The 14,831-nt window shown below is 36.3% G+C and overlaps 1 protein-coding gene across 2 annotated transcripts in view; it reads right to left on the bottom strand.

The window, feature by feature from the left end:
- Nucleotides 1–14,831, bottom strand: part of LOC110458245 (putative cytochrome P450 120) — a 31,212-nt gene that overhangs the window by 10,699 nt on the left and 5,682 nt on the right. The window contains exons 2-5 of one of the 2 annotated variants that reach the window (XM_021509856.1): nt 11,670–11,954; nt 9,911–9,988; nt 8,976–9,060; nt 8,583–8,618 (exon numbers count right to left, since the gene is read on the bottom strand). In XM_021509856.1, coding sequence (XP_021365531.1) covers nt 8,583–8,618; nt 8,976–9,060; nt 9,911–9,988; nt 11,670–11,859 — 389 coding nt within the window. In that variant the 5' untranslated portion in view covers nt 11,860–11,954. The remainder of the gene's footprint in view (nt 1–8,582; nt 8,619–8,975; nt 9,061–9,910; nt 9,989–11,669; nt 11,955–14,831) is intronic. The other variant, XM_021509857.1, reaches the window with a different exon arrangement.

Genomic DNA, 14,831 nt, shown 5'->3' with positions numbered 1-14,831 from the left:
CCCCTCAGGCCCCTGGGGGCGTAGGACTAAACCGGCAACTATTTTTGTTGACCTTTGTCCATGGAAGGTCCCTGCAAAATTTCATTGCAATTGGTTCAGGGGTTTTGGAGAAGAAGATTTTTGAAATTTTAGTCAATTTGACCCCTTTTGGCCCCGCCCCTCAGGCCCCTGGGGGCGTAGGACTAAACCGGCAACAATTTTTGTTGACCTTTGTCCATGGAAGGTCCCTGCAAAATTTCATTGAAATTGGTTCAGGGGTTTTGGAGAAAAAGTCGAAAATGTAAATTGTTTACGGACGCATGACGGACGACGGACGACGACGGACAAAAGGCGATCGCAATAGGTCACTTGAGACTTTGTCTCAGGTGACCTAAAAACATTCCAGGACCCAGCTTGGGTGCAGCATTTCGGGTATAATCACAGGGACTTGACATGTTCCTTTGACACAGAATGAAAAAAATACCCCATGGTCCGACCCCCAGATCAATTATTGTCAATAATAAGTGATCGGGGGGTCGGACCATGGGGTATTTGTTTTCATTCTGGGTCATAGGAATGTGTCAAGTCCTTGTGGGTATAATGACAGCTCGGTATACATAGGGTTGTACAAGATGACGGTGACAGATCCACCCATTTAGTGTATAATGACAGCTCGGCCTACATAGGGTTGTACAAGGTGATGGTGACAGATCCACCCATTTAGTGTATAATGACAGCTCGGTATAGATAGGGTTGTACAAGATGACAGTGACAGATCCACCCATTTAGTGTATAATGACAGCTCGGCCTACATAGGGTTGTACAAGATGACGGTGACAGATCCACCCATTTAGCGTATAATGACAGCTCGGCCTACATAGGGTTGTACAAGGTGATGGTGCCAGATCCACCCATTTAGTGTATAATGACAGCTCGGTATACATAGGGTTGTACAAGATGACGGTGACAGATCCACCTATATCTCCTTTAATTTAGCATAAGACAAAGGAAAGTAAAATAAAAAGTCCCCCCCCACAAAGGGAGTTTAATCCCCCATTCTTGACATATCATGCAGGGGTTATATATGCTCACTGCGCCGATGGAATATGTCATGACAAAATGGAAGGCTCTGTATGTTCCTTTGATGACTACATGTACATCAAAAGATGCGCATCAGCAGATAGCGGTAATTATATAAACGGGACCAATTTTGAAGCTGGGTGATGCTCCTTTGTAATCCTAAAGGATAGGAATGAGCATATAGTGATTGGTCAGGTTTTTTAACCTGAAACCCATAAAATTGCTCATTGCGTGTCTTCGGTTTCGTCAACACATATTCCAGGGGTGCAGAGAACTTAAGAGAGCGCGTATATATACGTATAACCCCTACAACTTCAAGGATGAATCCACTGCTCCAGAGTGTAATAACCTGACCTTACATGTATAAGGTCAGCACTTCAGGTATAACAAGATAAAGTATACCACCCACCAATGATACAGCAAGAAAAAAGGAAACTCCATCCACCCAGGGTGCAGGCAAGCATAATACTTACAAAACTGTAGAAATATCTTTGGAATAGAATACAATAAAATATAATTACACAATAAAAAGTTATATATATGGGGCAAGGAAGTAATTCCTACAGTACAGGAGGGTATATAAAACGGGATTCTAAATCAACAAGAATCGGAAATAAAACTCCTATCTTTGGTATGTGGTGTGTATTTGTGAACAATTGACTGCCAAGGTATTTTTCATGTGTAATTAACTGCTCAGACAAATAATGAAAACAACAGAAAAATTATAAGATAGATACTTTTTATTTTATTAACAAATTTTAAGCATGCAAGTTTTAAATTTGATTTTTGAAGTTTCAATTTTGGTCAAATTTCGTGAAAAATGCACCAAAGTAAACTTTGATTAATTCTATAAAAAAAACTAGAAAATGTCTGTAAGACATAAATGCCCCCGCCGCCATGTGAAATTAGTTTCAGTGTTCTATAAAAAGTTACAACCACTTTGATCTTGATAACCTGAAACATGAACACACACAAGGTATACTTACACTTGAAGTTGATTAGTTGATTTTAATATTCATATGTTTTTTCTGTATGTTATTACCATCTCAATAACATATTGCATGAAGTTGCTAAGTGTTTAAATTGAATCAGTTGATGATTTTCTATATATAGCAACAGTGACCTTTGCCTTGACCTTGTAACCCTGAAACACAACAATGTCCGAAGCATACTCATACTTGACATTTGTATAAAGTTTTACCAAAATCCATGAAAGAATGAAGTTGCTAAGTGTTTAAATTGAATCAGTTGATGATTTTCTATATATAGCAAGTGTGACCTTGGCCTTGACCTTGGATCCCTGAAACACAATAATGTCCAAATTATACTAATACTTGACCTTTGTATAATGTTTGACCAAAATCTGTCAAAGAATGAAGTTTCTAAGTGTTTACATCAGGACGCGACGCGACGGGACGGGACGGGACAGGACAGGACGGGACAGGACGGACATGGGCAACACTATATATGCCTCCCAATTTTATGGCGAGGGCATAACAACAACGAAATCTGTCAAAAGTGAACAGATCGGCTTTAAAAAATAAATTTAAAACAGAACGCTCCATCACTGTACAATTCTTCAATAAGTGCCATTGAGATGCTGCACTCAAATGGTAGAGGCTGTAACAATGTTCACAACAAACATTGTACATTTCCTTCGTTGATGTACAGTGCTGTTTTGTATAGGCTTGTATGTGACAAAGGGTTAAACACAATCTACACCGACCTACTTCATTATCTATGTCTTTATTATCAGTGTAAGTCTGGCGGTTAGCTGTCGCTCCACAGGGAAGTTATTTACTATGTACAACTGCAGGTCTCAACAGGTAGATCTACGCATTGCCGCAGTGATGGGCGTATCTAGAGCAGATATTTGTTGATATTACTAACTAGTCAGCAGCATTGTCAAATTCAGCCAAACATTTGACTTAAAGTTTTGATCAAACTTTTACAAAGTCCCCAGGAAAGTGACAGATTTATCAACAAAGTAAGAGGGAAGTTCATCATGTGATTGTGAATCCCAGGTCTGGATAACTATAGACAATGTAAGTGAACCTTCTGAAGTGTGGAACGGTAAACCTGGATTCATCATCACAGTAACCCTGTGACATCAGTGATCGTGAGGTAGTTATTCTATAGTGTTTTACATTACTATAAGTTTAACAAACATATACTACTGGATGGGACAGTCAAGTCAAGTTTTCATTTCTTTACATGACAAACTCTTATTTGTGAGTGTTTATATTACTGATAACAATATATATACAAGAACAACAAACATCTTTAAGATTTCAACAAATAATTTAGCTTTTCATCAAAATGGCAACCCCTATAAGCCAAATGCCTCTCCGTATTAAAGGTCAAACGACATGTATTCACCATAGGGGAAGACAGCTAGACTTGTATTGTGAAAAATGTCAGGAACCGGTTTGTCTAAAATGCCTTTCTTCTATTCACAAAATCCATCCAGTTTGTGAGCTAAGTGAAATCACTTCTCAGAAAGAACCAGACATTAAAAACTTTATAGACAGAACAGAAAAAAAAGACCTTGTGCAAATTGGGAAATACATCAACTCTGCTGATACGCTCCTTAAAGACAACACAAGTAGTTTTGAGAAGCTGTCACAAAAGTTAAAAATGCAAACAGATAAATTAAAACAAGAGCTGGACATGCTTTCAGAACAGACACTCTCTCTTTATCACAAAATGGAAGAGGATAATACCAAGCTGATAAAGAAATACAAACAGGACCTGGAGATGTACGAGAAGCAACTCAAACAACAAATTCAGGAGTGTAAAGCAACTCTCCAGCGTGGTTCTCACATACAGATTTATGATACATATTGTGAGATCCAGTCTCCTACACACAGTCTCCCTGTAAAACCTGTCCTGGGTAATGCCAACTTCACTCCAAATGGAAATCCTCAAGATCACTTGAAACAAGCCTTTGGAAAAGTTATCACCTTAACTCATTCACCCCTGAAATTTCATAATGTACCATTCCAAGATTGCACTACTGAGGATTGGTCAGCCTCAACACCTGATGATCGGGGACAACCCTCTACACAACAACGGCGGTCAGAAACAAAAGTGAAGGAAGCAGTGACAACATACAAACTACTGCCACAGACCAAGGTAGTGGAGGAGTGGAGGTCTCCATGTCGCATTGATTCTATATGTCCCACCACTGATGGTCAGGTGTGGACCAGGAACTGTAACACATTAACTCTACTGGACAGGAAGGGTCAAGTAATACAGAAGGTCATTCACAATGTCAATATCAGTGAAATCAGTCTGTCACCTACCACACACACACTGTGGGTCTGTGATACAGAAAACAACATCATGGAGCTGGTATCAGGACGACTGACACACAGATTCAGTACCAACGAGTTACCCTTGTGTATATGTATTACAGCCAGTAACCATGTCATTGTAGGGATGACCAAACACATCTCCAAATTTACCATAGATGGTAAAATGGTGTGTACTACAATGGCTAAAGGGACTTGGATACCATTAGTGTGTACACCACGCAGGATCTCAGAGTGTCCTGTCACTCACAATGTGGCAGTCACTGATTTCAGTCGTGAAAGTGATGGTGGTGATGGAAAACGACATGTTGTTGTGATGAACACTGATTTCAAGGAGCTGTTTGTATATAGAGGTGACATCCCCAGAACATATAAAGCAACACCACAAAGAAGAGGTAAACGATTTAACCCCAGTGGTGTGGTGTATGACAGTGTGGGGAACCTGATCATAGGGGACTGGGGCACCTACAGGGTCCTACTCATCAGTGGAGGTGGTGAGTTCCTCAGGGTCGTACACACAGATACAGTATATACACAGGCTGTACGTATAGACAGGGAGGATGTCCTGTGGGTAGCGTTTGGGTCATGGCATGTTAGCACAGTCAAACTACTACAGTACAGCAGTGTGTGACTCCTGTAACCAAACAACTAGTATATCTAGTTACCATGACAAGGACATGGAAATCAGAGACAAAGGAAACTTATCATGATTACAAATCAACTAACAATGTGAGACATTCACAGGATTATAAGTAAAATGTCTAGACTACAAATTGTGTGACTGTAATTGTACATTTACAGGATTATAAGTAAAATGTCTAGACTACAGATTGTGTGACATTTACAGGATTATAAGTAAAATGTCTAGACTACAGATTGTGTGACATTCACAGGATTATAAGTAAAATGTCTAGACTACAGATTGTGTGACATTCACAGGATAATAAGTAAAATGTCTAGATTACAGATTGTAAGACATTCACAGGATAATAAGTAAAATGTCCAGACTACATATTGTGAAATATTCATAGGAATATAAGTAAAATGTCTAGACTACAGATTGTGAGACATTCACAGGATCATAATTTCGAGACTAAATGGGCCTTTAATACAACTCAACTACAAATCAACTACTTTTCCGTGCTGTTTGCAAACAAATCTGTGACCTTTAAAGTGGATTGTATATAATACCACTCTATACCTTGATATAGATAATCTAAGTTTTCATTTACCTAAACACACTTGATAGATACAGACCAAATAATATTTTAAAGTTGAGGAATCTGCAGAAAAACACTTTACAATCTTTCTGCACAATATACATATATTAACTGGGAAAACCCACTGAGAAGTAGGTCAAGGTTATTGATTCTAACAAACTTGATCTCACTTACTGGTAAGTCCGACATTCTGCCAGCCTAATATAATGACCCTGGGCTAATTGATTATTGACATATATGTCCCTTATGACCTTGAAAGTAGCTAGGCTAATTAAGCTCAAGGTCATATATATAAGAGAAATTTAAAGCACAGTAGTATACCAGGTACCTTCTAGATGACTATCGGGACCCAGTGTTTTTTATACAATGGAACTTAAAAAAGAGGATTCTTGTAGATATTTTCTCATTAAAGTTCATGCTGACATTTTACCCCCACCAATTCTCAAAGTTAAACTTTCACCTAAGCACAAAATTTTGAAGAAAAAGATTGTACAATGCTGGTCTATATCACATACCAAAGTATAATGGCGCTAGACCTTATAGTTCTTTAGAATATGTTGCTTGAACTAGCACTACATCACAGGAACCTACTAGGAAAATATCAGGACAACCCTGGCCCTATGTTACTAAAGAAGAAGATTTACATCACTTAATGTAAAAGAAATAGAACTGATCATTGCACTAGGTAAAAGAACTGTAAAGTACTTCCTGAGAAATAGTGATAATATTCTTGAAATGTCAAAATCCAAGATGACCTCCAGATAATAAATCATGATATACCCAGTAATTGAACTGTGTCCAATATTGTGAATTGACTGATTCTTTATTGATATCAGGAATAATACTGATGGTTCTGAATATGAACCTACAAGTTTACGAGGGATGATGTCAAGTTTGGATCGACAATAACGTCCCACCAACTACGGTCAAACAATTGTATGTATATATAGCCCTATGTTTGCCCAATGTCGCACCGAGGTTATGAAAAGTAAACAGTATCAGTTGAAATGAAACGGAAAAGGCAATTTAGCACACAGTAGAGATCCAATAAATGACAATGAAATAGACATGCTGTAGAATTCTTGTCAACTAGCTAGGTTCAAACATGCCCGACAGCTTACTACAAACACTGTGGTTTTATACTACAATTCATCTTGGCCCCGGGGCTCGGCAAAACATAGGGACATGTGTTGGGGTGATGTTACTGATGTAAAAAAAATGGGGTTGTTTATTTTGTCATTGTCCAAGTAGACAGTAGAATGGTGTTTCTTGTGTACATGATTGAGATTAACTCCATAAAGAACAATAGGTTGTTTTTATCATGTTATGTAATAATATCAGCATTTTATTTACTTGTGTGTATTACACTATATTGAAATGTGACAATCTGTAAAAATTAACATAAACTTGGATATTGATTATCAGGAAAGTTTGATTGGAGACATGCACAGTATTTGTATTTTCTATATTCTGTTTCATCTTTGATGATGGGACATGAATCAACATGGACTTGCATATTGTTGTTTGTACTTAGTAATTAATAGCGAGTAGTTGTATAACGGACAGCATGTTAATATACCATACAATACTGGCTTAGCTTATTCATAATATTCAATGTATATAACTTAATATTTAACTATCTACAAGTCACTCTGTGTGGATCTTAAACTCACAGGGAGGATCTAGTGAAGGAAGATGGCTAATATTCACTCATTACCCTGGTGAGGTCAAGATGTAGCACAGTTCGACTTGTAACTTCCATAATCAGTTTGAGTTATCTCCCCTATACCATATGACTTGCACATTGATATCTGTTTTGTATATAAAAAAATATAAGTTGTCTTTTTTCAATTTTTCATTTCACTATAAATTATAATCTATATATTTATGTGGATTCATACAAATGCATGCAGGAGAGAACTAATATAGGCATAGCCTGTTGTTCGGATCCCATTCATATACCATCATGAATAGAATTTGTTGAAATGGGACAATTTTTAACATCATTATTTTAATTGAATTTCATATTTTTTTTAGATCTCAAGGGAAGCAATTTTCAAAATCTTAATTGAAACAAATCACATCCAGATCCAAGTAATTGTAAAATACAAATAAATAAAATAAAAACCACTGTGTCTCCTTTTTTTAATATTTCACCTGATTGTATGGAATATGTATGTTATTACTTTTTGCCTTTAGATAATCAAATCTATCCATATATTTTCACAGTGTGAAATGTGTTCAATAAATGTTATAATAAATAAAATAATTTTTCAGTCAATTAGCAGGGTTATTTTGAGTTTATCTTTTTGTGAGTTTTAAANAAAAAATCATCTCCATATTATTGCATAATCATTATGTGAAAGTTTCAATGATTTTTGTTTGTAAAATGTGAAAGGGTGGAGCCTACTTAACTGATCAAGAATGGACAAGAGGCCCAATAGTTGACCCCTGTGACCTTAATATGAATGAAGGTCATTCTTTTTAAAGAACTTGGTAAATTAATCTTTCATCCCAGCAGACTATTGGCTAAATATGATCATCCTAGCTATTTTTTTCTATTCAGGAGAAGTAATTTGAAGTTTTTGACCCATTTGACCCATATGACCTTCGATATGGGTGAAGGTCATTCACTTTAATAAAATCTGTAGCCATTCATCCTAGCAAGCTACATCTGGCCTAGTATCATCACCCTTGACCTTTAGGTTATTCAGAATAAGTTGGTAAATATTTTAACATATTTGACCCCAGGGACCTTGAAAGTGGGTAAAGGGCGGGCGGGCATTCATTTGAACAAAGTTTGTAGCCATTCATCCCAGCATACTACATGTATGGGACAAATATCATCACCCTAGGCCTATTTGGGGCTATTGATCATTCAGAATCGGACGATGGACACCGCACCATGTATTAGCTCACTCAGCCCTTCGGGCCAGGGGAGCTTAAATTACAATGTTTTCTGGTTATACAATACTGATGATATACTTACTTTGGGTTTATACTGGCAACAGCTTTATCCACCACACTATAACAAAAAAAAAGTTAATAAACTTCTTCTCTCCATAAAAATCATATTCAGTGTTTTAATGAATTCCCTTATCAGATTGTATGAAATCTCTGAAATTAAAATAACCAGTGCAGACACCAAAATAGATGGTCAGATGGGCCAGCTGCCAGCTAGCTACAACTGAACACACAGCTGGTAAGTATTAGAAATTATAACAAAACAAATTTAGCATTTATTACACAGGTAAGTACTTTTGTAACTTTGTTTTTATTTTTCACACAAAATAGTTCCTAAAGGAACTTGTTAATAAAAAGCAAAGATAATGATACGAAAATATTTCACTGAATATAACCTTAATAGAAATGACTGACCTACCTGTCAATAGTTAATTGGTAAGTATCCACCGATTCCTGGGTGAACAGCTGTTTTAGAGAACTCCGCAGTGTCCTGGCATCTTCTCCTTAAAATACAAAAAAAATTGAGCGGGGGGCTCACATTAATGTAACACAAGAGCCCCACCCCACTTCACGTCTCAAAATTGTCAAGTGTGACTTTTGACCTTTAAGCTTCACCTGTGCTGACCTTTGACCCTTTATTTTTCAACTATGATGATCTTTGACCCTAGACCTTTAATCTTCACCTATGACCATCAAAATGTAAATACATGTAGATGACTAGACGTATAACTTGATGTTACGATACTATGGTGAATGTATCAACCTAATCATATGAAGGATTCGTGAGATATCTTGTACGCTGGCTTTCCGCTTTGAAAGTGGTATAGTGTGAACTTTGACCCTTGAACCTTGACCTCTGACCTCCAAAATGTAATCGGGTTAAGAACTCAATGTAAGTATACAATGACATACGGTAAAGGAAGAGTTGATTAAAAAGTGTGTTCGCACTATCTGCCTATTCGAACTGACAGGAGGTTTACCGTAAATGCATAAATACATGTGTAAATTAACCCATTGTATGATTCGTGATGGTGCCAATGTTTCGTTACCAAACTGAGTACATTACCAATTACTGAAATAAACAAACCAACATACACAGTACTTAATCCGGAATTTAAATCAGCTTCATTTTAATGAGGGGAATATAATTATAATGCTTCTTTTTGTTTATAAACTAGCTAAGATAAATTAAGCAATATACAATCTGTTTCTTGTTAAATTTTCCTGGAGATGCAGTTTTAATATCATTACTGTAAAAAAACGACAGAAAATCTTCAATCCTTTAATTATCCATAGTTTATCAAAATGAAATCAAGTTATTCAGATTTGGTGTCACTTTTTTTAATTACCTACCATCAGAAAACAGAATGTTGTCCCCGAAGATCTCTCCCATAAAGGCCTTGTATCCAAGTTCTAAAGAATCATTGTGGACTGCAAAGAGACAAATATTCATAACACTTATTTTTTTCTTAAAATACATTTTTAAATTTTGACCACAAAATGAGCAAATTGTCTTTTTTTTTTTATCTCCAAACAATTATTTGACTTCAGAATTGATGTTATATATATATGCCATAATAGCAGTGCATTGCATTTTAAAGGAAATCAGATTATTCTTATTATCATCAAAATAACATCAAAGTCAGTAAATACATTTCATTATTCATCCTCAATACTCCAGGGGTTACATTCACTTTCACTCCCTGCACCCCTGGAATATGTCATCGTAAAATTGAAGGCTTAGCTCTATCTTGTGGATGAGACGAGAAGATTTGTGTGATTCTTTGATTTACATGAAATAAATCTGTCGTTCGTGTAACAGTAAAATTGACTGGCTTTGAACTCAGGTATCCCTTCTCTGTAAGCTTCAAAGGACAGGTATCCGCCTAGCGATTGGTCAAAGGACAGGTATCCGCCTAGCGATTGGTCAAAGGACAGGTATCCGCCTAGCGATTGGTCGAAGGACAGATCCGCCTAGCAATTGGTCAAAGGACAGGTATCCGCCTAGTGATTGGTCAAAGGACAGGTATCCGCCTAGCGATTGGTCAAAGGACAGGTATCCGCCTAGCGATTGGTCAAAGGACAGGTATCAGTCTAGCAATTGGTCAGGTTTTTTTACTTGAGAGTAATCAAACAGCTAGCTGCGCGCATGCGTGCCTTCAACTTTCTATGACATATAATCCAGAGGAACAGAGAGCGTAAGTGAGGGTAACCCTTGGAGTATCAAGGATGTTCATTATTAGAAGATGTACGTGTATTATACAGCTTTATCATAATTTCAAACCTAGGTTCTTGTCAGTATAAATTAGCGTAGACTTTTTTTAATAATTCAATCTGATGTTAGAAAAATTCATTTTTATTTTTGAAAAGCAACATTTTGAATTATTATTTCTACACTAATTTTAGTTGAGCATTAAATCCAGACATTATAAAATTGCGTAAACTAAATGAAATAACTTTTCAGATAAACAAGAGGCCCAACGGGCCTGCATTGCTCACCTGGTATTAATCTCACACTTGTAATCTTAAAAGTGGACTAAAATACAGCTACAGGCAGAATATCAGTGTTTGATACATAAGAACCTATTAAAAGATTTAAACATATGACGCATGTGACCTTAAATGTCAAACAAGGATATTAGGTTGAAAGTGGGTCAAGGTCATTCATTTGAACAAAATTGGTAGCCCTTCATCCCAGCATGCTACTGGCTAAATATCATCACCCTAGACCTTTTGGTTATTGAGAAAAGGTTGTTTAAAGTAAAATATTGACGACGGACGGACGCCGCACCACGGCATAAGCTCACTTGGCCCTTTGGGCCAGGTGAGCTAAAAATTCATCCTTAATAAATCAAGTATATAGAAGAAACGTTATCATATACATGTCTATGCAGAAGACAGATGATATGTTATACAGAAGATATATATACATTAGTCGCATGAAAAATTTCAATAGTAACAAAAATCAAATAATTAAAATTTTATGAAATTGCTGTCAGTTGTAAAGGTGAAACAAATACAGAAATCTGATTTAATTCTGTTGGGGGAAAAAAGTTTCTTAGAGGCTTAATTTTACTAAATAAAATTCAACTGCCTGAAGATGTGTATATACCTGTCAGTAGTTCTTGTACAGCCTTGTTACTGCAGATGAATGCTGTCGGCTTGTTCAGGAATCTAGCGTAGAAAAGTCGAGATTTGTGAGAACTAATGTTTTTCTGGCAGAACTTGATCGGATCCTTGTAGAACTCGTATGACTTGTCTCCAAACACTGGTAAACCCACAGATCCTGGTATGGTCGCCATGGTAACAGGACGGTAAAATTCCTACGGCTGAAAATGTTTGGTTAAGTATGGTGTCTTTGTGTTCAACCAGCAGCCATTTTACTCAACTGTATATCCTGTAAGTGTAAAAAGTAATCAATTTCTCGTCTGTTCAGTTTTATTGACATTTGTCACGGAAATTATCCAACAGCTGTTTGATATAGATTATCATGCATCATGTTGGTTTTTAATCTTCGATTAGAAATAAATCAAGTCTATTTTTATACTACCTACAAACAAAATAGTGAGGATACATTTACGTGCTGTAATGTTTTATTGAAGTTTAATGGCCCAGCCATCTGCTGCATACAAGCACAAACAATATACCTAATGGGTTATAGACTAATACATAATATCCCTATCATTGATATTTCCAGCTGTGGGAACTGTAGCTTATGATCAAGGTCCAAATGGTTTTAATTTATTTTTTAAATTCAAATTTTAGATATTTTATTTTCAAATATTAGATTAAGTTGGCCATGTGTATATTAATGTAAAATTTCAAAGTATATACTATATTGTATTATTTTAGATAATAATGAACATCAATTAAGTTACTTTTCTGTCACACTTGGATTTCTCCATCTCTTCATAAATACAATACTTGACCTAAACTTTGGGTAAAAATGATAACCCCAACTCATATATTTATATGATCATTGGAGGTGTCAAAATGAACGCCATGTCAATAATGTAAAAGATGTGCATTGATTAGGTTGCCTTACAAGCATCAACTGTTGGGAATTTCCCTTTAGCTCAGTGGTAGAGCACTGGGCTAGAGAGCCAAGGGTCGTGGGTTCGAGCCCCAGAGACGACACTATCTTTATCACTTAATTCTCATCTTCATCTTTATACCTTCCTCCGTCAATATTGACGATTACAGAATTATGGTCTTGAGCTGTAGTGCGTTGTTATGTAAATCGAGTCCTACTACACGTCACAGGGACAATCAAATTGATTTTGAAATGTGCGATCCAATCTATTTCAGATTCATAGGCACTATGGAAGCATATTTAGGATATTGGTATTTTGACAGATTGGTACAGTTTCAAATATTACTGTAGACTACAGAAAATTTAGCAAGAAACGTGATATCTAAAAAAACAAGAATTACACGTAATTATATGTGTCGCCTGTCCCGCTTTGTCAATATAATAAGCATTTGACATAGTACTTAGGATATATTTAAAGAGAATTGAAATTGAAGGTCATATCCCAATGTGATAACCTAATAGGTAATAGGTTGTGAGAAAGACAGACATTATTGAATTGTATATGCAGCATTCAGTATAACCACACATGTAATTAAAACACAAAAAGTGTCATAACATTGGGTTTTTTTAAAGTCCAGAAATTTCAGGTTTTTATCCGAAAAAGTGCAGAAATCCATGAAATGTTTTTAGAGTCGTAGGCTCTACTACCCATGATACATGCATGATTGAGGTTTGGTTGGTCTAGCTCTTATACTTTATCAGATGAGCCTAATATGCAAGAGCTTAACGCAAAACCTTAACGTTGAGGTTTTTTCAAAGTCCAGAAATTTGATTTTTTTTTACCAAAAAAATACAGAAATCGTTGAAATGCTAGTAAAGAGTGTAATGCATTCAGCTATACATCCCATGATACATCTATGTCCCAAGTTTGGTTGCTCTAGCATTTATATTTTGTCAGAAACAGCCTCATGTAGTGGCTAAACGCAAAACCTTAACGTTGAATTTTTGTCTAAGTCCAGAAATTTGAGGTTTTTACCAAACAAATGCAGAAATCAATAAAAATGGTTTTAGTGCAGTAGGCTCCACTTCCCATGCTACATCTATGATTGAGGTTTTGGTGGTGTAGCTTTGTCAGAAACAGAGCTAAACGCAAAACCTTTACCAGGTCGGGGAAAAACACTAACTTGTGTACATGTATCATACGCCAACTCGCCTATTATACGCCAATAGGGGTATGGATTTGTTACTAAAAATAGCCCAAATCACTTTAATCTTAACTTTTTCAAATTGTTTGTCCAAGTTGCATTTATTCTTTCATGAAACATAATACAAATGCAAAAATTAACTTTATTTGCATGAGGGAATTCCCCGAAAGTACCAAAAATAGATGCAATACTTCCGGTAAAGTTACATCAAGTTTCTAAGTAGCCAACGCTTTCAGTCAACATCTTTTAGTAAAATATTATTTACCTTGTCGTAAATTAATGCGATTTTCAATAATATCTTGCAAAAGTTACTGTTAAAGCGATTTGGGTTATTTTTAGTCGGTCACCCTAATGAGTGTCCTCCGGGTAATGAGTGTCCTCCGAGTGTCCTCCGAGGTTTTTGCGCGCCCGCGAGTTCGTTATAAGATTTATTTCACTTTTTTCTTCTGATTCCTAAATATTGTTCATATATCTAGGTGTGTGCAAAATTTAAGGTCGATCGTAACAGTACAAAGTACCGAAATACGTCGATAAAAATGCATATTTGGGAAGAATGAGTGTCCTCGGAGGTTTTTGCGCGCCCGCGAATTCGTTATAAGATTTTTGCACTTTTTTCTTCTGATTCCTAAATATTGTTCATATATCTAGGTGTGTGCAAAGTTTAAATTCGATCGTAACAGTATAAAGTACCGAAATACGTCGGTAAATACTATTTTCACGAGGTTGGATTGAGTGTCCACGGAGGAATGAGTGTCCAGGTAAGTGTTCGCGAGCCCGAGAATTCGTTAATCCATTTATTTTACTTCTGTCTTCGGATTCATAAATATTTTTAACTTACCTAAGTGTGTGCAAAATATCAGGTTGACCATAACAGTATAAAGTACCGAAATACGTCGATAAATACTATTTTCACGAGGGTGGATTGAGTGTCCACGGAGGAATGAGTGTCCAGGGAGGTGTTCGCGCGCCCGGGAATTCGTTAATCGATATTTTTTACATCTGTCTTCGGATTCATAAATATGTTCAACTTACCTAA

Source organism: Mizuhopecten yessoensis, unplaced genomic scaffold (genome assembly GCF_002113885.1).
Source record: "Mizuhopecten yessoensis strain PY_sf001 unplaced genomic scaffold, ASM211388v2 scaffold9503, whole genome shotgun sequence".
NCBI lineage: Eukaryota > Metazoa > Mollusca > Bivalvia > Pectinida > Pectinidae > Mizuhopecten > Mizuhopecten yessoensis.
The sequence above is the reverse complement of the archived record's forward strand: the minus strand, read 5'-3'. Positions and strand labels throughout refer to the sequence as shown.